Here is a 25,935-nt window from a genome sequence, read left to right on the forward strand (position 1 = left end):
CTTATTAACTAGTGCATATTAAGAAAAAACATAGATTTTGCGAAACCAATCGCCAAAATATTTGCAGAAACAAAAATTCCCTCTATACATGGTAAGGCGGGCGCCAATATTAGCACCAACCGTTAGGCCATTTATTCTTGGAGTCCCATTTGGGCAGCCATTTGGAGGTGGGGTTCCCGAGCGTCGCGCGGGCACTCTTCCTGCGCGGCCGCCACCTCCAGAGGCGGCGTTTGGGGGCCGCATCGGCCTTCAAGAAGGCGAAGATCTCATCTTTTATAGTCTTACTAGGTTGAGATTTGAAGATCTCTTCCTCAATGGTCGCTGACGGGAAGACTTGGTCGTAGCCGCGGCTGGCGTTGAGCCTCAGGTAGCGCTGCTCGAGCGCTTCCTTGGGGATGTTCCGGGCCAGCAGGGGCGACGCCCCGCCCCATGTGTTGCCGCCAAATATTGAAGGGTGCTGCGGGGTTCTGAACTCCACCACCTCCATCTGTCTCATTTTTACGTCAATATTGCAGCTTGGAGTGACGTGCTCTAATGCCTTCCCTTTATATATGTTTATGGGAGCATCAAACCGTCACATTCAAGATCATACTAATTTAGTATAGATTCGTATAAGAAATTTTTTGTGATGAGTTTAAGACAGATGGCAGCGATTACTTCAAGAAATTACCACAATGCAGAATTGTTTTATGTTGATAACAACTACAAAAATGCAACTAAGAATTTCTCTTGGTTGTCTCATGTCTGATTTATGAAATTTTAATACTCTCTTCATTCGCTATATGCTGAATTGAAATTTTATTGAGAAAAGGAAAAATGAAAGTAACAAAGACAACCCGTTGAAGGCACAACAGACGCAAACTAACGGGCTACGAAACTATAACGGCGAGGACCCAGACGGAAAAACACCGTGAGAGGAAAAAAGAGTCAAGAAATGTGCAGGAACCCCATGACCATCAAAAGTCAAGAGCATCATCCTCCGTATGAGTTACAGAATCCATGATTGCCCCCCAACGTTGAGAAGCATCCTCCGTATAAGTTACAGAATCCATGATGTCCCCCCAACGTTGAGAAGCATCCTCCGTATGAGTTACAGAATCCATGATGTCCCCCCAACGTTGAGAAGCATCCTCCGTATGAGTTACAGAATCCATGATGTCCCCCCAACGTTGAGGAATAGCAGGATGTCGTAACCTGTGTTTTATAGAGGTATCAGAAACCCCCCATTTCCCGACTTGCTTGGTACCGCCCTTAGGACGCCCTCGGCCTCGCCTCGCCGTAGGAGCTTCAGTGAGCTCGACTGTGTCTGAGGCTGGGCGAACCTGATCAAGAGGCATATCACTCCTCCCCAAGCCCACAGGTGTAGGAGGTTGTTGTCCGCCAGTTGCATGAGTCGAGTCAGTATGCAGAGGGACGATTGAAGCACCAGACTCAGGGGTGCGAACGATGCCAGGCTTATCCTGAGATGCTGAAGTCGTAATAGTGGCTGTGGGTATTCCACTACTAGAATTAGGCACAACATGTGTGGGAGACATATCCCCAGACGGTTTCTCGAGCACCAATTGGGAAGCGACTAGCACAACTTCCAACGAATCAGGCCCTGACAAAATACGGTCATCCCTTTCGTTCACATCCTCTTGGGACGTCACAACCTGCTCCAAAACACTCGACTCTAAAGCTTCATTAACCTGTTCCTTAGGCTGCCAAGTAGGCTTGGGATCCACCTTAGCAGCTCCTTTATGAATCTCCTCAATTTGATCAGCCGCTTCCTCATTCTTCTGATTGCCTTTTTCTTTCGCAGCTCTCCGGCATTTGTCCGTGGAATGGCCAGTGATTTTACAACGAGAACAGAACAACGGCAAAGATTCGAAACCAAATTCAATGTAGAAAGAATTATTACCATCATCGATGTACATTGAATTGAGAAGGGGCAGCGCCATATTGATTTCCACAAGGACCCTGGCGAAGTGCCCCACTTGGCCATTAGCAGAAACGTTGTCAATACGCAACGGATGTCCTAGGGCTCGACCAATATTAGCAATGATAACTGGAGTCCATAATTCCACCGGGAGATAATACACCCTTACCCACACTTGCGCAAGAGATGAGGGCTCTTCATTCGCTATATGAGTATCTATTGGGGATGATAACTTGATAAGGGTTTTAAGAAATGGCTTATGCGTGTGAGTGGAATAAAGGTCCACTTTTATTGAGAGTGAGTTGTGTGGAGTACCCAAAAAAAAAAATACTTATTTGATAGACGGAGGAAATACAATTTAATAATTGAATCATCAACTTTAGATAAAGGGCTCAGAGATCCTCTTTTATTTTTTTGTCATTTGAAATAATCGAAACAAACACATTTGCCATTGTCAGCAATAGTATACTTGTATGGATTGATATGTACAAAGTGTAACGTATTTAAATAATTCTTAAGTAATTTAATTGTATAATTTTCAAAGATTCTGTTCTGCTCGGCTTTAAGTACATGGAAAAAATTGTTCTAAGGATAGATTTGCATAATTTTTCATAGTTTGGGTATTAATTATATTGTTCAAACTCAACAGTAAAAAAAATTGTCATTTGAGATAGATTTTCCAGTTGAGGGCCTTGAGGCCAAAGGGAGCAGTTCAAATAATTAAATCCATTATAAAATATGAATAATTTTTAGCCATTAAATTATGAGATTTACGGTGAAATATTCATCATTTTATTGGTATTGATCCGAGATTCGAATTTTATAAGTCGCGAAAACTCTATTTTTTTGAATTCATCAGAGTACATTTCATTATGTTTCTCGCAATACATTTCATTATATGTTAAATCTAGTTTGTATAATAACCACCACCCCTTAGGGCTCGTTTGGTTTTCAGTAAAGGATTATGTAGGATAATTTGTAACCAGGATAATTAGCGTGGATAATGACAGATTATTAATACTGAGTTGGTGTTTGCTATCATGACTAAATACAGAATATCCTGGTTTAAGTTAATCATAGGGGGAGGTGGTATTATTAATCCTAAGAAATCTGAATTAATAATACTGGGTCGTGGGATTAAACCGGGTCATCCGCATTATTACTAAATAATACCAAACACTAGACTGATCTGTACTAAATTAGTTAATACAGTGCATTAGCCAATATCAAACACGCCTTTAGGCTAATAACAAATCACCAACTCATAAGGTGAAAACCACAAAACGATTACTAGATCTTTAACATGTAGTTGAACCATAAATCATTAACCACAAAACGATTACTCTTTAATTTATACATATTTAAATGTAGTTGAACCATAAATCATTAACCACAAAACGATTACTCTTTAATTTATATATATTTAAATTATATTTCGTGAATATCCGATGAATAGCGGTGGCAGGTATCCGACGGGTAGCGGTTGGTGGATATCCGATGGATAGCGAGTATCCGCGGGTGATAGGTTTGGATAGCATTTGATCGATATCCACGGATAGTTTTGTGGTTAAAATTTATTATCCATTAATTAGTTCACGGGTACGAGTATGGATAGCCACTATCCGTGCCCGTCGTATTTGATTGCCATCCCTATATATAGCAGAAACTGCCTTCAACCGGCCTTTACATTCAACTAGCATTTGCACGGGAAAACATTTCTAATGTTTGTATTTATATAAAAAGTAATGCTAATTCAATTATTATACTTATAAATATAATAAAAATTAATTTTAATTGAATATATTTGAATTAAATAGTAAAAAAATAAAAAAATAATTCGCAATTATAAAATTTGATATTATGAAAAACAAAAACAAAAACAAAAAAATAAGCTAAAAAAATTAAAAATAAAATACTAATTAAAAAGAATTAAAAAAGATGAAAGAGAAATTTATAAAACTTTAATATTTAAACAAATTTCATTTTTACATTTTAAATTAAATATTTTCATAAAACATATCATATTTAAGGCTCTTATCGTGATCTTTAATTTGATATGCATATTAAATATTTTATAATCAATCGAATTTCATAATTTTGGAAAGAAACGTAGCAACAAATAAGAAGTTAAAGAAAATGAAAATAAAAAAGAAAAATATATAGTTTAAACATAAACCTTCAATTTTATTATAACTACAAAATTGCCACTCAATTTTGAAATTGATTTCAAATTGGAAACTCCCTTTTTAATCAGATGAGATCCTCTGTCCCACTATTTTATGTGTACAACTATTAATTTATTATAGTTTTTAATTATATTTTCTTCAATTGTAATTTATTATGCTTTAATATTGTAAAAAGATATAATTAACAAGGGTTCACTCATCCAATTAGGGTTTATAACTATTTTTTTTATATTTATTTGAATTAATAATTGATTATTTGGGTTCATTAATTCAAAGTTAGGGTATATAATTTTTAAAAAAATTTCAATTTTTAGTGATAAATATTAATTAGAGTTTATAATATAATAATATGTTTTATTTTTATAAAAAAAATTATAAAATAAATAAATTAGGAATAGTACACGGTAGTACACACAAAATAGTGGCACAGAGGATCTCATCTGCTTTTTAATATAGATTTAAGGTTACTTCGACCTCGATTAAAAATCATTATGATATATATCAACAACAAATTAAACGTTAGACAAAGAAATTGTGCAAACAAACAACATATAGTATTTTTTTATTTGCATTATATTAATTATGATCATCAACCTGAATTACTGAGGTGTATCCTTTGTCTGGAGAAGATCCTCCAACAAGTCATTATGAAAATACTCGAGCTCGATAGGTGGTTGAGTGGAACGAGACGAGGGCTCGGGCTGGGGCTGGGGCTGGGGCTGGGCTGGTTGGGCTGCGTAGTGGCCGTCGTTGGGGAAGTTGAGAATGGCCTGATGACCCCTCAGCGCATAGGCCGCCCTATCGTAGGCCCGCGCCGCCTCCTCCGCGGACTCGAACGTGCCGAGCCACAGCCGCGCGCCGTTGCGGTTGGGGTCGCGTATCTCCGCCGCAAACTTTCCCCACGGCCGCTGCCGGACGCCGCGGTACTTGTGGTCTTTTTGGGCGCCTTCCATTTTAGTTGAGAAGAAGTTGTGTCAAACTCGAGAAAACTTTGGTCTCATGCTCATGCAAATACCTATATATACCACATAGTGCTACGGTTGGTATTGAATTAGCAATTATTTAGGTCAGACGTGGCGGTTTGAATTCTTCGTATTTTAGAAAGAATATTGACTAAACTGGGAAATAAATTTCAGATTCGTCTATATTTCTGAATATATGGAATTGTACACTCACGCCCACGAGTTGAATTAATAGACCTAGCTACATGTTCCTTTTATTTTATTTTATTATTATTATTGTACACTGAAAGTTTTTTTTTTCCTGGTATTGTTGTTGATGCCTCTTTTATGCAGTACTGTAGTAGTCATATTTTTTAGAAACAATAGGGCCGAATGACCCTATTCAACATACAACATCAAATTTTGTCCACCATTTGAAAAAACATAAATTTTAGCCATTTTTTGTATGTCATGACTATTCTACCTTTCTCTCTCTTTCCTCTCTCCTTCTCATCTCCCTCTCTCTCTCTCCAGCGGCTGCGCTATCTCCTCTCTCCTTCTCATCTCCCTCTCTCTTTCTCCAGCGGCTACGCGGCAGCGGCGCCGAGCAGAAGTCACCGGAGCAGATCTGATCGCAGCTGATCTGATCGCAGCGGCGGTGCCAAGCAGATCTGATCGCAGCGGCGGAGCTAATCTGATCGCAGCGGCGCCGAGCAGAAGTCAGCGGCAGAATTCGTCGGAGTAGAGGATGGGGCGGCAGCGGTGGAGGAGATCCGATCCTCTGAAACGCGTGGAGGAGGGATTGGTCAGGTGGCGGATGATGAGGCGGCGGCGGCGGCAGATCAGATCTGATCTGATCTGATCTGTGCTGATCTGATCTGTGCTGCACGTATGGCACTTATGGCACTATTAGTGCCATAAGTGCTATAAGTGCACACTTCCCCTAGGGTTTAGATGTTCCATTTAGGGTTTAAATGATGTTGTTGTTTCTGTATTTGTGCTGCACGTATGGCACTTATGGCACTATTAGTGCCATAAGTGCCCAAATGACCATTTTACTTAGTTTTATTTTGAATTTTCGTTGGCACTTATGGCACTATTAGTGCCATAAGTGCCAAAATGACTATTTTACTTGGTTTTATTTTGGATTTCCGATGGCACTTATGGCACTAATAGTGCCATAAGTGCCTAACCCGACCCGGCACGCGACCCGCGTGCCTGATCCTACCCAGTCCGCCTCATTAAGGGCAAAAACGTCCAAATCAATAAAAATGGCCAAAATTTGTGTTTTTTCAATGTGTGGCCATAAATTGTGTTTTATGCTTCATTTTGGCTACTTCAAAATTTTACTCTATTTTTTATATGTTAAATTAATACTTTATGTCATTAATACTTTTATATATATATATATATATATATATATATATATATTACATTAATATATATTTCTTATGACAGTCTCCTCTCCCATCATATACTATATACTTATATAGGCATAAATAAAACAACAGACATATACACGCCAAAGAAAATAAAAAGAATAATAACAGACTTACAAAAGGTAACAACCTATGAATATTTTTAATGGAGTACTACAATATATAATTATTCGATCATAAGATCCCCAAAACCCATTTTGAAATAAAACGTTTGAGGCATTATCATTCATTTAGACATAAAAATTCTCAAGATATTGTTTACAAATTTTAAGCACAAATTATTATTACAAAGAATAAAGTCAAAACAATTTCTTTCCGCTTCGTTGAGTTCATATCATAAATAATTAAGTAACAATAAATTGCAATGAAATTATTAATTTTATGAGTTAATTATCTATAAATTACTGAACTTTCGTCAAATTCTGATTTTCCGTACAAATTAAATTTCAAAGTTTAGCATGGTTATTATGGGAATTAGTAATTTAATCTAATTTCAATACTAATCAAAACTCCTGTCAAAATTACTCATATATGACTAGCCGAATAACTGTCATTATTTCATAAGAAACCATGTCGTTTCTACCAACCGAATATCATACGAGAACGACTATGCTACATCAACTATTCGATTACTAGTCATGTTAATATTAAGTTTGGTTGAAATTATAATTGATAATAAAATTAAATTAAATCAGTAATTCAATAATAACCACATTAAATTATGCAGTCATTTAGGTCCTCTGGATCATTTACATTTTTCATGCAGCTTATATCCAATTGAAATTTGAAACGGATGAAAATTGGACAGATCTAGATTTATATAAATTTAAATGAGTTGGTATTACTTTATATCATGAACTTTCAACGTTTTTCATAACATGTCTCGTTATACAAAATTCGATGATGAAAACCCTCGAATTTTCAGCGCTTTATGATGATAATTCCTAATATAGTTTTTCAACAATATATATATATATATGATAATTTCCAAAATATTGCATTCTATAAGAAATAAGACATTTTCCCATCACCAAATTTTGTATTACGGACATTTTATGAAAAATACTGAATATTTAAGATTTAAAAAAAAAATAAAAGTTCAATACATTTTATAGAAAACGCCGAATATTCAGAATAAAACACTATTAACCAAAACTAAATCCAAAACTATATGTAATTTGGTGACTAGTTTTGTGCTTCCTTCCAATTTTAATCTTTTGAGTTTAGGGATAATTGCGTGAAAATACACAAACTTTGCCAAAAATCCATATTTGACGCGAAGTTAGGATTTTATATTTTAATACATCAACTTTCGTTATTGTCCAAATTTGACACGACTTAATTCTTAAAAATTCAAAAAACAACCTCTTTTTGTAAATAATTATACAAAGACCCACTTATGTTATTATTTGGGACATTTAAACCAAAACAAGATATTTCCTTATGATGTTTTCTTTTAATTTTTGATCCGCGCCTAAAATGGTTTAAAATGTAAAATTTGGACAACAACGAAAGTTGGTGTATTAAAATGTAAAATTTTGACAAAGTTGATGAATTTTTGGCAAAATTTGTGTATTTAGGTGCAATTTTCCCTTGAGTTTATAAACTTCGATAATTAATATGTATAGGTGATGTAATTCTCTAAAACTTCTGGTAGAAAAACTGTAAATAAGTTTGATTGTGCAAGAAAACGTAATTAGGTCATTTTAAGTCAAAGGCGCCGCCATACCGCTTTGTGCCTTTGTGGTCTTGGGCGGTCAAGGTAAAGCTACTAACATTTTTTATATAGGAATTATGGCCAAAAGTTACGACAACTTTGAAAAAAATTATAATTTTTATTTGAATTTTTAATTAAGTAAAAAAAAATACATGAATTTATATTTTAGTTGCAATTTTCATCTAAATTTAACTTTCAACAAAATTAGAGTTTAATTAACAGTCGAAATTAAGTTAAATATATTAAATTTTGCTTTATTAGACCTCTGAGCTTATAAATACTTCTTCTGATGAAGGTAGACCAACATCAGACGAACTTCCGACTGTAAATTAACCTCTAATTTTATTGAAAGTCAAACTTAGATAAAAATTATAACAAAAATATAAATATATGTATTTTTTGACTTAATTAAAAATTTAACTGAAAACTATAATTTTTTTCAAAGTTTGTGTATTTTTTTGGCTATAACCCCTTTATATATACGAATTATGGGACGACATGTAAAATTATAAATATTATTGCCCCTCTCATGTTATTTGATCTCATTCTTTTTAGCACGGGACGTTGAAAGAATAAATTATAATATAAAAAAATTTGAGTTCATATATATTATTATAAAAATTAATTACTTAAAGAGAAAATAAGTAAAATCAAAAAATAAATACAGGCCAAGTTAAATAGGAGAATGAGAATATCTTTTAAAATAGCTTATTGGCGGTGGAATATAATTTTATTACAAAATGATACGATATATCGGAATGTAATTTAAAGGGATAAATATAATTTATGTCTTTTATTTTAACATACTTCTAAAAGGGTGATGATATTTGGACATCTGGTGTCCTGGACACCTGCATAAAATCGATTTTTTTGCATTTAACCTAAATGGGCCGGTTTAGAGGGATTTTTGTATTTACTAATTAACCCCTCATATTATTTAATGATTTTTTTTCCTTTTTTTTTGGTTTTTTTTGTTTCCTTTTTTTCGCTTTTTATTGTTCCCTTTTTTTGGTTTTTTTTTTCCTTTTTTCGGTTATTTAGTTTTGAAAATTATGTGAATCATATATTTGAAGTTTATATGATTATTTATTTCGAAAATTGTTTAATTTATTATTTTTAATATTTTATTATTGATTTGTTACCAATAATTCATGGGTTTTTGCTAAAAAAATCCTAGATTTATTTGTAGCTATTGTTTTTTTCGAAATTAATATTTTTTAAAGATTATTTATTTATTTATTTTAGAAAATTATGTTATTATGTTTTTTATATTTGAAAATTATGTTAGTTTTTATTCCATTTTTTTATATTTGGAAATTATGTTATCTTTATTTGTTTCAAATAATTTGGTGATTCTTCTAAAACTAATCATAGATTTGTTCCACTAATTTAGATATTCTCATTCTTCACAAAATTATCTTATATTTGAATCCACTATTTTAGAGATTCTCATAAAATATTTCAAGACTTTTTCCGAAATTTTTATTATTTATATTTTTGGAAATTATGTTTTTATTTTTTTGAAACTTATGATTTTTTTCCATTAATAAGTAAGTAATATTAATACTTGAATCCACTATTTGAATGCACGCCAGATGTTTGTTAAAAAGTGTGATCGAATTTCGTATAACATTTTGAATGATTTTTATCATCCTTAAAATTAGATATTTATGATTTATTTACCATGAACAAAAATCAAAAATCAAAAATCAAATCTTCACAACATAAAAAAAAAAAAAAAAAGTCCCCTCTCATATTCAATTCCTTCACCAAAATAATGCACTGCACATGTTTGTTAAAATGATTAAACGAATTTTCTATTAAATTTTACAAGATATTGATGATCCTTCAAATTGGCTCCTAATTCTATTAAAATTGATTTTTTTTTCCAATTTTGCATGTTTTTTTTCATTGAGTTATATATCTTTATTTGTTTTTTTGGTTTTTATATTTTCATTCTTTTACTATATGCAAATCGATTATGTATAAAACAAGTTTTTATTTATTCATTCTTGAGTTTTAAATGTAATATCTATGTCTTGGATTCTATGGGTCACAAGAAACATATGAGTCCAATTTCGAATTTATTGTAACACGTTCAAAAAATGTATAAGTTATACAGTTTTTTCACGCGATTTCCCTACGTATGAATCATTGAGTAATTGTATTTTCTACTTTGCTATTCACATTAATTTATTTCAATTATATTATGCAACTTGATTACATTCAGTATAGTTATACGAGTTCATTAGTCACACTATACTAGTTCTCCGAGCAAAATTCCATCGTATGATTCATGAATATTAATTTATTTTTTCAAAGTCACTAAATTATTTCAATTAATTAATTCAACTTTATTTCATTGAGTTTAATTATTTCTTATTATTATATCGGATTTAATTAATACTATAATTTTTTATTATTTCAATTATAGAATTACACTTTATGACACTACTACAAAAACGCTCAAAAAAACCGTTAAGTATAGTGGTGTTATTTATGATACAGTCATACATAACGGTAAAAAAACTGTTATGTATAATCGTATAGATAACGGTATGTGCACTCATACATATAACAGTAAATATCCGTTATCTTTACAAGTGATACATAACGGTTCCTACTGTTATGTATTATTGTTTTTACCGTTATGTATTAGATATAATATATATATATATATATATATATATATTTTCATCATAGTTAACAGTTTTTTACACTTTTTATAACGGTTTTAACCGTTATCTTTAATAGAAATATATAACAGTTTTTTGCACTTTTTATAACAGTTTTTTACACTTTTTATAACTGTAATATATTTTTTTAATTTACCTAGTTATTTATCTTGAAAATTAAATTAATAATTCTAAAACAACAAAATGACATTGCCATCAATAACATATATTATATAACATCCAAAATATTCATACATTATCATCCAAATATAATGAAAACATCACATATATTCTATTTAGCTATATATTTAATTTTAAAAGAACATATTACAAATGCGCGCAATTTGCTAGACATTTGAAACGACGTTCTCTGCTTTAGCTTTCTCGTTAATAGTAGTTCTCATAGCTCAGTTTTTAGCTGCATTCTCGATTGAAACACGGTGCATCGACTTCCATCAACTTGATTCGCCAAGAACTAGTATTGTTGGGAAAAAAAAATTGTCAAGGAGAAAGAATCAAGAAACTAAGCACACGTGAAATTAACCAACAAATAATTAAGAACCTCTTTGTTGAGCATTAACAAATACTTTCTTATCATATGCCATTTGAGAAGTAACTATTATCATATGCCATTTGAGAAGTAACAATTTAATTATTTTGAACTTCAATACTATATTATAATATATGGTCTTCAAGTATATTGTTATATAATTTCAACTAATTAATTAAATTTGATTTCATTGAATATAATAATTTCGACTTCGTTACTCAGACAATTGTCATTTTTCTATTACCGCATCTATTACAACACTTGTTTATATTATATTCAAATAAATCATGTTATATAGGTTTACGAGCAAAATCCCTACATATGATTCATTTTATTTAAATTTTTCTCATTAATCACCCTATAGTATTTCATTTTCTTAATATTATATCGCTTTTAATAAAGTATATGTTATATACCTTTTTCGAGCAAAATCCCATCATATGATTCATTCTTTTTTATTACAAATTCACTAATTAATTTCAACTAACCAATTAAACTTGTTTGCATTGAGTTTAATTATTTTGACTTCGTTACTCACACAATCGTGGTTCATTTTTTTTTATTTTTTTTTACGATTAACCAAGACATATAAGCTCATTTTTTTATGATTCATGCTTGATTTTATTTACATTTTTATTTCCAAATTAACTAATTTATTTTAATTAATTATTTCAACTTTATTACATTGAGTATAATTATTTATTATTATTATATCGCGTTTCATATTAAATTATGTTAGTATTGGGGGGGGAGAATACACCTATAGGCTATTTTTGACTTTTACAGGAGTCAAAACACAACGTCAAACACAAACTCACACAACACGTTTTATTGAAAAGAGTTTTGACCAAAACGGGGTTGACGACTGATACTAAATACTCTTCAGTAAGGAGTTATCAGTTAAGTTAAAAGACCTTAACTGATACACGCAAAGCTTCAGTCGAGTTTGATAAAAAGAGATGTTATGAATATTACTGACTATCAGAAGATAGATCAGTTAGACTAATAACACACGCATCGGAAAACTTTTGTTTCGTAATAGCCTGTGAATTAAGCATGTTGTCAGTCTTTAGGTTTCTCTTTGTTGTTAATCAGTTTTCAGTTTACGAAGGGAATAACACAAGTAAGCAAGTAAATATTGAAAGTTGTAAACAACACAAAGATTTTTACATGGTTCGAAAAACACTTCCTACATCCACAATCGGTTGATCAGACCAACAACTTCACTGGAAAGTGCTTACGGGTGCACTGCAAACCGATGCTCGTGCTTACGGGGTGCACAACAAACCTGAACGTGTGCTTGCGGGTGCACACAACCGAAACAACTGAAGATCCAATCTTCAGTACCAACACGCCTTGTTGGATTTCTCACTCCTAGCACACACTGGGCATTAGGACCTCACGGAGATAGAACATCTTTCTGAACTCCTTTTTCACACAAACACTCAATTCGGTCGGTTGAAGAGAGGTTTGAAAACTTGTCAACTAAACTTCAAAGAACAAGTTCTTTGTAGTTAGTTTGACCTAGGCTTTGGATAAACAAGGTTTGCCTAAGGTCTAAGAGAATATGTGTAATCAGCAGTGACTGATTTTTGGCTTTGGATTCTCTTCTTCGATTCAAACTTTGGAGAGTTTAGGCTCTTGGCTGAGTAAGGATTTTAGCAGCGTTTCAGCTTATGTTGTTGAATCGGTGAAGATTGAAGTGATCCTCGAGCGCTATTTATAGGAGAAGTCTTGAATAGATCTGTTGGCGGAGAAGGTCTTCAAGATTTCTTTCGTTAGAGAGTAATTCGAATTTGGGCTGAAGCTTCAATCTTCGAGGTTCCTTGTTAGGTGAGAACGGCTACTTTGAAGAGCAGGAGATGCGACATCTCTGAAAAGGTAATCACCAAAAAGGAATGGCCTCTGCAGAGAAAGGACGATCCTGAGATCTCCACATTTAATGCGACTGTACTCCTGGAGTGCGTGGCTTCCTTTGAACGTTGGAGGTTCAGTCTGAGGAATAATGTTTAACTGATACTTGACTTTAGTATCAGTTCGTTGATTCCACGTGGCTCGCATTAAGTAATCAGTCAAAACTGATTCTTCGACCGATGCTTCAGTCGACAACTTCAGTCTTCAGTCCTCAGTCCTTCGTTCTTCAGTCTTCAGTCTTCAGAACCGCAACTAAACTAGAAAAAGAATTCTAACACTTGAGTTCAAGCAGTTCTAGTCTATTACAAAATAAACCTATTGATTTTGGTATCATCAAAACAAGGATTATGATATTCCATGAAGTTCCCAACAAATTATAATTCAAGTATATGATTCTTTGAGATTAACTATTTGGACTTTGCTATTCACGCTATGGTAGTCAATTTTCTTATTATTGTATCAATTACAATACTATAACATACTACTTTGTCTTCAAGTGTATGTTATATAGTTTTCCGCGCAACCTCCCTACGTATTGTTTTTTTTCTTTTCTTTCAAAATCACTAATTCTTTAAACTTTATTTCATTGCGTATAATTTATTTTTTTTAAAATTCACAAATTTATTTCAATTATATTATTCATGTTGGGAACTTAATGAAATATCCTAATCCTAGTTTTGATGATACCAAAATCAAAAGGTTTCACTTGTAATAGACTAGAATTGTTCGAACTCAAGTGTTAGAGTTCTTTTTCTAGTTTAGTTGTTGTTCTGCTGACTGAAGACTGAAGAATGAAGAACTGAAGACTAAGACTGAAGATGCCGACTGATGTAACGATTAAGACAAAGTCAAATACTGGCGTTTGACTTATCAGTCGAATGATCAGTTTCGACTGATTACTTAATGCGTGCCACGTGGATTCAGCGGACTGATACCAAAGTCAAGTATCAGTTAAACATTCTTCCTCGGACTGAATTTATTTCAATTAATTAATACAACTTTATTTCATTTACTATAATTATTTATTATTATTATATCTCGTGTAATACTATATTATAATTCATTGTATTCAACTATATGTTATATAGATTCCAATAAAAATCTCTGCGTACGATTGACTATACTTTATTTTTTATTCCAACTTAAATAATATTTCAATTATATAATTAAACTTGATGAATATTGAGTTTAATTATTTCGACTTCAATACTATATTATAATACATGGTCTTCAAGTATATTGTTATATTGTTATATAATTTCAACTAATTAATTAATTTTTTTTTCATTGAGTATAACTATTTCGACTTCGTTACTCACACGATCGTGGTTCATTTTGTTATCATGATATCGACTACAATACTTTATTATAATATATAAAAATAAAGTATATGTAATATAGTTTTAAATTTAATTTTTTCAAATTCACTAATTTATTTCAATTAATTAATTCAACTCTATTTCATTAAGTATAATTATTTGTTATTATTATATCGCGTTTAATACTATATTATAATATGTTGTCTAATTGTCTTCAAGTATATGTTATATAGTTTTTCAACCAAAATCACATCGTATTCACATTTTTTTTCCAACCTTCACTAATTTATTTCTATTAATTAATTAAAATTTATTTCCTATTATTATATCGCGTTTACTGCATTATTATAATACATTTAATCCAAGTATATGTTATTTATTTTTTCGACCGATGCCCCATCATATGATTCATTTTATTTTTATTTCTAACGCTTTACTAATACGGTTGCCACTACTGGACAAGGTGGCAAAGTATAAGTCACATATTATTGAGGTCTCAGGTTCAAATCCACCAAGCACATTTTTCTTTTATTTTAGTTTTTTTTTTCAAATCATCTTCGATTTTTTTTTAAAATATTGGAAAATATATATATATATAAATGAAAATAAATCTACGATTATTTCACCCAATCACCTTTTTCTTGTATTTCGGTTTCTAAAATTACACTTTATTTAATTCAATAAAATAATTTTTACCTCATCACTCACTCTATAGTAGTTCAGATTTAAATTCAAATTCTAATTTCGTGAGATTTAATACGAAAATTGTTCCTAATTTATATTCATAATCATATCCTTTTAAAATAAACAAAAGTGACGCACAATATTGTTTCCAAACTGAACAAGTATATTTGTACATAAAATTTGAAAAATATAAAATAGTTATCAAAAAATAAAATATATGTTGAAACAAATATAGGATTATTTTTAGGAGAATCTCTAAATTAGTGTAATCAAATATAGGATTACTTTTGGGATAATTAGAATCCCTAAATTAGTGGAAACAAATCTACGATTAATTGTAGCAGAATTAGAATATCTAAATTAGTGGAAATAAATCTAGGATTAATTATAGCAAAATTAGAATCTCTAAATTAGTGGAAACAAATTTAAGATTAGTTTTAGCGGAATACACAAATTAGTGGAAACAAATAAAAATAACAAAATTTTAGCAAAATAAATATCCGAAAAAATAACAGAATTTAATATTAGATAAAAATAAATAATATTATTTAAAAAATCTAATTTTTGAAAAAATTAAAAAATAATATCCGAAGACAAATCTAGTATTATTTTTAGGAGAAACACAAAATTAGTTGAAACAAATTAAGAAAAAACAAATAAACACAAAATTTAGGAGTAATAATTTTTGAAAAAAAAAATAGTTGGAAACAAATTTAGGATTATTTTAACAAGAAATACTAAATTATTGGTAACAAATCAATAATAAAATTTAAAAACAAATAAATCAAAAACAAATCCGAAGAAAAAATTTGAATTATATAATTTAGATTTTTTTGTGAAATAAAAACATAAAAATAAGGAAACAAAATGGAAGAAAAAAAGGAAACAAAATAGACGAAAAAAAAAAGGAAACATAGCAACTAATTTCGGATATAATATACATGGAAAAAATCAATGGATAAAATAATAAAAACACTAAACCTCTAAAAACCGGCCCACTCTCTACTCACCAAAAGAACTGGGTTTTTACCAGGTATCCTGAACACCTGGTGTCCAAATGTCATTATCGCTTCTAAAAATATTCTTAAGTTACATTTATTAATTTTCTCCATCAATAATTGCAAAAAAAATTTCCCAAAATTAGTGATTTTTAAAAGATAAAATTAAATTCATGAGGACATTTTCTCAAAAACAGTCAAAACTAGGGACAAAAATCAACTATAGTTGCCTTGATTATTAAGTGGGGGCCGCTGGGGGAACCAAAGTCAAATTCACATATTCAGTTGTCGGAATTATTTTTTTATCCTGGGTCATAATTACAAATTTTCTAAAATTTTAGATTTTTTAAAATTGACTAAATTTTGACACTTTTCGAAAAATTATTGTCCACGAACGTGGAAATATTGTCCTAAAGAAGGCACGGCTGCACGGATTTTTAAAAAAATTATGTTGCTTACAGCATCCGCAATGGGGTTACATGATAGCTTACATGATAGCCTATTTTATGATGGGGAACCACATGGTGTAAAGATGCTGCAGTGGGGTTACATGATAGCTTACATGATAGAATTAGTTATAAAGAGAAGAAAAATTGAAAAAAAAAATAAAAAAAAATTCACCGTTTAAAGGGCTACACGATAGAACGTGTAGCCCTCGTGTAAACCTCTCCCGCAACGGTTACACGATAGCTCATTTACACGATAGCCCTATCGTGTAATGGCTATCGTGTAACCATTGTGGATGCTCTTATTTATTGAGTGGAAAAAAAAGTCCACACATAAAAAATAGTGAAAAAAATTAATTAAATTAGTGAGTAAAAAATGAGGTCCATATATTAGTAAGTGAAAAAATGGACTCATAAATTATTACTAAAAATAAATTATGACAATTTTTTATAAACGCATCAAAATGATAAATTATGATAATATTTTATGGACGAAAGAAGTATTTCTTTTATATAATTTTTTTTTGTTTATAAATAATAATAAAGTAGTGGGCCTAGTGGCGAATTAATTTTGCTATATTACAAGGATTTCATGACCTTTAATCTTTATTAAAAGTGTTTCTCTCATATTTTAGATGCTATATAATTCCTTATTCTATTTACTCTTTTCAAATTCAAATTCTGACAAATGCAAAAGTAGATTTGAAAGACAATTCGGCCTTATCTTCCTTTCTGAAGGACAAGTCACAAGACCAACTATTCATGTAAAATACTCTCTCCGTCCATGATTTAATGCCCTATTTGGGTGTGGGTACGAAGACTAAAAAAGTTGGAAAATGTGATGTGGATGAAATATAAGGATAGTTGACTAAAGTGATAAAGATAGTTGACTAAAGTGATAAAGGTGTTGTGAGTGGGTCCACTAGTGATAAAGTGTAGTAAATATAGAATATAAAAATGATAAAGGTGTTTTAAGGTGGGTCCAATTTTTTTTTTTTTAAATACTTTAGCAACTCTAGTCCGATTATATCATAAAACATCATCTGCCCACCGTGGGCAAGTATAATGTGTCCACTACTGATGTGACAATTTTAACTAAAGTAAGATAATTTTAATAGACGAATAAGATATGTTAATTCTCTTTCCTAATTAAAATTGACACATTAGTGGTGGACATGTTATGTTTACCCATGGTGGGTAGATGATCGGATCTGTATAGTATATATAAACTATAATGCTATATCATAGAATATGCATGTGTTTGGGTTGGGTGACTTGGGTCGGGTTGATCCGGGTCACTCAGCCTCACCTATAGTAATTTACGATTGATTGAGTTGAGTTGAGTTTGTAAAAATTATATAGATCCGACTGGACTCAAGATCATCTATGAAGTATGAAGGATGAAAAATATGTGTAACAAAGTATTAATTTACAAAAGGATGAAAGATTCAAAGTAGTCAAATTAATACATGATAGAATGAAAAATATGTAACAAAGTTTTACATTTGATGTGTGTGTAATCGTATAGCTGTTATAGGGAAATTTATTTGTCCTGTAATATACTATATTTTTAATTTATAACACACTATATGCATGCATATAATATAGGTAGATTGTGCATATAGATACATACAAATTCACTATTAGCTGCTCAGGTGATGGCTAATCCGAAAAAGGAAGGTCTACTAATATTAGATGATGTGAGGAAGATTATGCAGAGCGCATGCTTGTGGGTGTGTCCCATGTTTATAAAAGTCGGTTAATTGAATTGCTCATTGTCTAGCTCTATTTCTTTGAAATTTGGTGCAATCGATGTGTTGGATACATGATTTCTTTAATTGGTTGAAGAATATTGTTATTGCGGATAACTCTGGATTAAAATTCATTTTTCATTTCAACGAATCTTGACACATTTGGATTCGGCACGAGAATTAAGGAGTTGTAGATTAATGTTGTAAGTGTATAGTTAATAAAATATAAAAGTGATAAAGTAGGAGAGAGAAAGTAATAAAAATGATAAAATAGGAGAGAGAGAGTAATAAAAGTGATTAAGTAGGAGAGAGAAAGTAATAATTATTACCCAAAATGAAAACGTGTCAAGATTCGTGGGACGAAAGGAGTATATAAAAAGGCTGTTTTAATTTTTAACGGCTATTTTTTCTCACCAAATTTTAAAAATCAATTTTTTTTAACTACTGCCTATTTTTCAGCAAGCATGCAAAAGTTTCGTCCCACTCCTTCTTTCCACTCCACTTTTTTCTTGTATGTTTTGGTTTATTTTATTTTCTACATTTTTTTGTATTTTGATTTTATTTAATTAGCTTTATTTTAATTTTAATTTATTTTGCTCAGAGTAAAAATATGACATCAATATTATATCTATATTTATATAATATATAAAAATACAATTTTAACGGATACTTTTTGGTGTAAGTTTTTTTTAAAGAAAAATGTTTTTTTACTACTACAAAATAGGAGTATTTCTTTCACAACTCACACTATATCCTGCATGTTTTTTTTATTCTTTTTTCGTTTCAATTGTAATGTAATTTGACTAATGGTTAAATATTTAATATACACATCAAATTACAGATTATGAAAATAGCTTTAATTTGATATATATTATATAAAAAATAAATTTAAAATTAAAAGTTTTAAACAAAATTATTTTTTTAATTCTTCCTCTTATTCTTTTCGCATTTTATTTATTTTATTCTTATTTTTCATTCTAGAATATAATATATATAAAATGACAGTTTTAAGGAATATTTTTTAGTGTAAGTTTTTTTTTAAATGATTTTTACTACTCCAAAATGCCTATTTTTTTTTTTTTCACAATTCACACTCAATCTTGCATGTTTTCCCCCCTCTTTTGTCTTTCTCTTTTCAATTGTAATGTAATTTGACTAATGGCTAAATATTTAATATACATATCAATTAAAGATTATGACAATAGCTTGTATTTGATATATATTAGTATATAAAAAATAAATTTAAAAAATTTAAAAGTTATAACAGTTAGAAGTTTTAAACAAAAATATTTTCTTAAATTCCCCCTCTTATTGTTCTCGCATTTTATTTATTTATTTTATTTTTTTTATTCTAGAATATGGTGTGAATATATGTTTTGCAGTACGCATCGAACAATGATTAATTAATTAATTATGTATGAATACAAGTGAATGGTTTAACTACTTAAATTTTATGATTTACAACTTATATGCAAGTGAACCATTCATAATTAATTAATTGATTATGTATGATAAATAATTTAATTTTTTTTTTACTATTTTATGTAATTATAATTATTTCCATGCATTGCACGGGAGACCGATACTAGTTTGACTTAAATATGTAGACTCACATTTTTGATCGGTTTGCCTTTCTTTTATTTCCCAAAGCAAAAAACTTTTGAAATGTCGTTCCTTAAGTTTCCGGTCATCGACATGCGATTGTGACATTAGAATATTATGTTGAATGTTGGTGTGTAAATGGAGCATCGACTTATACTATGTCACATATTCCAAGTGGGCTTAGATAAATTGAAAATATATTTTCTAAGCCCATTGCCAAAATGCTATTGATAGATGTTTAAAATTTAGCAGCAACGACTCAATTAGTTCTTCTTGATCTTGAGTATTAAAGAAAATACTCAATTTAGCACATAGCCTTTTTTACTTAATAAAATACCTAATTAAAAAAATAATAATAGATGTACCATTTTATCTCTGTAGCTAGCTCCTGATTTCAAATTCTAATTAAATAATAATTTTATCAAAAGTAAATAATTTTACAACTGCCGCCAACAGGCCCAACACCTTATTCTTGAATAATTCATCTACGAAATACTCTTGGATAGAATGTAATTAATGTTGTTTGTATTTTATTTGATGAATGTAATTAATGTTAATCTCGTTCAGATGATTATATAAATAAACAAAATGAAGGTGGAATTGATTGAACGAAAACAAGGTAAAAAGTTTAAAATTAAATAAATAAAGAAACGAAAATAAGGGATTCGTTTTTTTGACTGGTTTAAGAAAGATGCCGAAAAATGAGAGAATATACGACGAAGATCCCATATGGCAACGTTGGCCCCCTCATATAAAAAACACCATCCCCTACTTCACCTCCACATAACTCGACCACCATTCTCAAGATTTACTTTTATAACTGAACTTCTCTCTCTAATCAGGTGAGTGATTTATTTATTTCATGATTTGACACACTTTACCCGTAAATATGTATATATGTGATCTCATTGAATCAATTTTAATTTGTTTTTGTCTATAATATATATATTTATATATGATTCCATGCAAAGGTGATGAATGTTTCTCAGTGGGATTTTGCTAGTTTAGAACGATTTAGATCTGTTTATGATTTCTTGATTCATTTTTTACATATACAAATTGATAGTTTTACATGCATTGAGACGATTGATTGATTGATGATTCATCACAATGTTGTTGGTTACTTAGAAATTAGAATCCTCCATTAATTAGGAAGATTTCACTATTATTATTATTATTATTATTATTATTATATCGCAGTGAGTGATATTTAAAATAGAATACGATTCAAAATAGAGAATTTTCAGTAAGAGTAAGTAGTATTAAATGCATCATGAGATGATATATAATTGATGGGTGTTGTAGCTTTGTTTTGTGGTGTTGATGACATATAAAAGTTTGTGGATAATGATGTAAAAGTATATAATAGAAATTGAAAGTGGGAAAATGGCGGGTGACAACAATCTAAAGGTGCTGAACGCACTAGACATGGCGAAGACGCAGTGGTACCATTTCACGGCGATCATAATCGCGGGGATGGGTTTCTTCACGGACGCCTACGACCTCTTCTGCATCTCCCTCGTCACCAAGATGCTCGGCCGCATCTACTACCACGTGGAGGGCTCCCCGAAACCCGGGTCCCTCCCACCCAACGTCTCTGCGGCTGTCAATGGTGTAGCCCTCTGCGGCACCCTAGCAGGCCAACTCTTCTTCGGCTGGCTGGGAGACAAGCTCGGCCGCAAGAAGGTTTACGGTCTAACCCTGATGGTGATGTGCATCTGCTCCATCGCGTCGGGCCTCTCATTCGGCCGCGACGCCAAGGCCGTCATGGCCACCCTCTGCTTCTTCCGTTTCTGGTTGGGCTTCGGCATCGGCGGCGACTACCCCCTCTCCGCCACCATCATGTCCGAGTACGCCAACAAGAAGACCCGTGGCGCCTTCATCGCAGCTGTGTTTGCCATGCAGGGCTTCGGCATCCTCGCCGGCGGCATCTTTGCCATGACACTTTCTGCCATCTTCGACGCGACCTTCAAGTCTCCACCCTACGAGGTGGACCCCTCTGCCTCCACCATTCCTCAAGCCGACTACCTTTGGCGGATTGTCCTCATGGTCGGCGCCCTTCCCGCCCTCCTCACCTTCTACTGGCGCCTCAAGATGCCCGAAACCGCCCGCTACACCGCTCTCGTCGCCAAGGACGCCAAGCGCGCCGCCGCCGACATGGCCAAGGTCCTCCAAGCCGACATCGAGGCCGAGCAACACAAGGCTGAGGCCATGGCCAGCCGGCAGGAGGGCTACAACCTCTTCTCCAAGGAGTTTCTCCATCGCCACGGCAGCCACCTCCTCGGCACCACTAGCACATGGTTTCTCCTCGACATCGCCTTCTACAGCCAGAATCTCTTCCAGAAAGACATCTTCACCGCCATCGGTTGGATCCCGCCGGCCAAGACCATGAATGCTATCCATGAGGTCTACACCATCTCGCGGGCTCAGACGCTCATTGCCCTCTGCTCCACTGTGCCGGGCTACTGGTTCACGGTGGCACTCATCGACGTCATCGGCCGCTTCACCATCCAGCTTGGCGGATTCTTCTTCATGACTGTGTTCATGTTCGCCCTCGCCATCCCTTATAATCATTGGACTCAGCCTGAACACAGAATAGGGTTTGTGGTGATGTACTCGCTCACATTCTTCTTCGCCAACTTTGGCCCTAATGCCACAACGTTTGTTGTCCCGGCTGAGATATTCCCGGCAAGGTTTCGCTCGACCTGCCACGGCATCTCGGCTGCCTCTGGGAAGCTTGGGGCCATCGTGGGTGCGTTTGGGTTTCAGATACTAGCGCAGAGTCAAGACCCCAAGAAGGTTGATGTTGGGTACCATCCAGGAATTGGGGTGAAGAATTCTTTGATTGTTTTGGGAGTGGTCAATCTCCTAGGGTTGTTGTTCACTTTCTTGGTGCCTGAGGCCAAGGGGAAATCTTTGGAGGATTTGAGTGGAGAAAATGAGGAGGCTACTGATTGAGCAAGTGGTAATTGAGACCATTAATTTTTGTTTCGAGAAATTAATTAATTAGGGGTTTTTTTTTTCTATTTCTGGTAGGATAATTAATTATGTGTGTATGTATAGTGTTTTAGTTATTTGTACTATGTTAGTGATAAGTGTAATGTGGTCTCTGCCAAAATTATCAGTAATAACTAAGTTTTGTATTTTTTTTTTGAGGCGAACTAAGTTTTGTATATATTAATTGTTCAATATCTTTTTAGTTGGATTAATTGGATAAAGAAATTAGAGGGTGTTTGGCTAAGCTTATTTTAAAGAGCTTATAAGCTCTTGGAGCTTATAAGATATTTTAAGAGCTTATAAGATGTAATTCTTTAAAAGCTTATAAGTTATCAAAGTGTTTGGATAATTGAACTTATAAGTTAGAGAGATATTTTTTTTACTAGAGAGAGAAAATCGAAGAAAAATGAACTTGAATGATATATGATGAAAATAATAAATTATAGTTTAAAAATATTTATAAAATGATTATTGCATATAAGATCATAAAAAAATAAGTTGGGGTAGAGAACTTATTTTTTGGAGAGCTTAAGCTCTTGGAGCTTATAAGCTGTTTTGCAGCTTATTTTGCCAAACACTTTGAATAAACTTATAAGCTTCTAAACACTTTGGATGTAGCATACAACGTCTTTGAACAAATTCTCGACACTACTGGAGACCTGATCACCATATATATATTATTATCACAAAGTTTCAACTTATAACAATCTCTCTCTCTCTCTCGCACAAATTAATTCACAACTTTTCGACACCAGCAACATATATTGCATATGGTCTTATTATCAGGCTGAAGTTTATATGAAGACTTAAAGCAATCTCTCTGTGTCTTTCACAATGTAACTAGCTCACAACTTTTCTATCTACAACATTGCACTATGAGACTATACATTATGAATGCCTTGGGGCAATTCGAAAATCTAAGATTGAAATTCATGTACTTGATTTCATTTCAAATGGGATTTGCCCCCATCTAGAAATAAAACGGACTAATCCTAAGTCGAAGGGTTGAAAGTCATAAACAAATTAGGGAAAATGATGCATGTTATTATGTATACGGGTTTAACAGAAACAATAATTCTTGCATAAGTGATTAAACCACATATATAGGATTGAAGAATGAGCATAAAAACTAACTAGGTAATGAAGAAAATCTTGTTTATTCGACACTTGTCAGTAATCACAAAATCAAAATCATAAACTGCATATCGACAATCATTTTGTGGCAAAGATTCAACAAAATCATTCTGGTTTTCAGCAGGGCTGTCAACAACCACCTCATTTTTTCTCATCAATCTTAAAAATCACATAACGTCGATACCCCTTCTTCCTCTTAAGCTCCAAGAATCTCATCTCCAACTCCCACACCAGAAGATACATTTTGCTGACCAACTTTATCAAATACAATCATGATGCTTTCCTAAATTCTTAAATTCAAGTGATTTTAAATGGATAAAAAAAAACACTAGAACCAAGATTTCACAACAATGAATTCCATTGCCATCAACATTTCCTCACAGCTTGATATCCCAACATCTAATCCAAATCAAGAAACATACAAGATAACAAGAATCCACCATTGGATTAAGGAAAAAAAATAAAATATTCACAGAGATCATCAAAATAATCCTCCAATATTAAACTACAACTGAAAAAGAAAATTTATGATAAACCAAATTATATACAAGTACTAGCTACTTCTTAGTGTGATCATTTGAATTATACACTTTTTATGTGTGTAACATAGATTAAACCATATCACGTATGTGCATATCAAAGAACTAGTTCAATCATCACTTTCAAAAAATGAATGATCACACATAGTTACAAAATTACATATACCAATGAAAAACAAAAGTGATGGATTCATACCCATCTGATTCTGAATGACATGGATGAAACGTTGGAGAAATGGAAGAGGGCTTGGCAAGAAAAAGAAATGGTTCTTTTAAAAAAAAAAAAATCTTTGTGTTTGTTTGAGAAATGATGGTAATATGGAGAATGTGGTCTGAAAGTTTTCAACGAAAAGGCTGTTGGGTATCTTCGCCTTGCCGGGATTACTCCTCTTGTTTCCCGAACCTCCAGTCCTTCTCACTCGACACTCTAGTGCCAAGATCCACTTCACGTTCCTTCTTCTTCGTCGTCTTCACTCCTCTTGTACCTGTACCTGTAGAACACCAATAAACCAACAAGTAAACTGATACAAAGTGAAGAAAAGCAAAATGAGACAGAAGAGCAGGAAAGTGCAGAAATGATTGAAGTGGGAAAATGTGTCCTCGGGACACTTTGGCTCAGATTTTCCCACGGTAGGCAGAGCTTCTTCCGGCAGCGTTAATGATCACAGCACAAAGGAATGGTGAGAGCAGATCGGCGCTCAAATCTCAGATGGTCAGTCACCAACAGCAGGAATCCTAAGGGCAGGAATTCCGATGACAACACAATCAACCAGAGTATCACCAATCAGGAATCCGGTGGGCAGGAATCCGGTGATAACTCTCACAGCAACAAGGAAGGCCTCGTTCACACACAGGAGAGAAATCTTAGAAGGAGTAGCAGAGCCTTCTTGAGAAATTGCCTGAAGACCTTCTTCTTGCTGTGAAGAATTAGGGCCAGATTTAAAAGGATGGGAGGCATCGGGAAGGGGGTGGAGAATTGAAGACGGAAGGAGAACCGAGGAGTCGGGAGGTGGAGGGAACTGGAAGGGCGCAGATGGGAGAGAGAGATCAGCGGCGCACGGGAGTGAAGAAATGGGGGGGCTGATTTGGACTTAGGGTATAAAGGGGATGGGCTTGGGCTTGGGG

General features: G+C 32.7%; 2 protein-coding genes and 1 long non-coding RNA gene across 3 annotated transcripts; 1 reads left to right on the forward strand and 2 right to left on the reverse strand.

The window, feature by feature from the left end:
- Positions 1 to 4,581: 4,581 nt before the first annotated feature.
- LOC130999694 (ethylene-responsive transcription factor ERF098-like) lies at positions 4,582 to 5,087 on the reverse strand. Its single transcript, XM_057925313.1, has one exon. The coding sequence runs from the start codon at positions 5,055 to 5,057 to the stop codon at positions 4,704 to 4,706; it is 354 nt and encodes a 117-aa protein (XP_057781296.1). The 5' UTR covers positions 5,058 to 5,087; the 3' UTR covers positions 4,582 to 4,703.
- Positions 5,088 to 20,847: 15,760 nt separating this feature from the next.
- On the forward strand, positions 20,848 to 24,278 carry LOC130999702 (probable inorganic phosphate transporter 1-7). The gene is made up of 2 exons (XM_057925324.1): positions 20,848 to 20,982; positions 21,510 to 24,278. Exon 2 carries the CDS (start codon positions 21,527 to 21,529, stop codon positions 23,096 to 23,098), a length of 1,572 nt encoding a protein of 523 aa, XP_057781307.1. The 5' UTR covers positions 20,848 to 20,982; positions 21,510 to 21,526; the 3' UTR covers positions 23,099 to 24,278.
- Positions 24,252 to 25,122, reverse strand: LOC130999710 (uncharacterized). The gene is made up of 2 exons (XR_009093571.1): positions 25,007 to 25,122; positions 24,252 to 24,670 (listed from the first exon to the last, which is right to left on the reverse strand). It is a non-coding gene; the product is annotated as an uncharacterized LOC130999710 (long non-coding RNA).
- Between the last annotated feature and the right edge of the window lie 813 nt (positions 25,123 to 25,935).

Source organism: Salvia miltiorrhiza, chromosome 1 (assembly GCF_028751815.1).
Source record: "Salvia miltiorrhiza cultivar Shanhuang (shh) chromosome 1, IMPLAD_Smil_shh, whole genome shotgun sequence".
Taxonomy (NCBI): Eukaryota; Viridiplantae; Streptophyta; class Magnoliopsida; order Lamiales; family Lamiaceae; genus Salvia; species Salvia miltiorrhiza.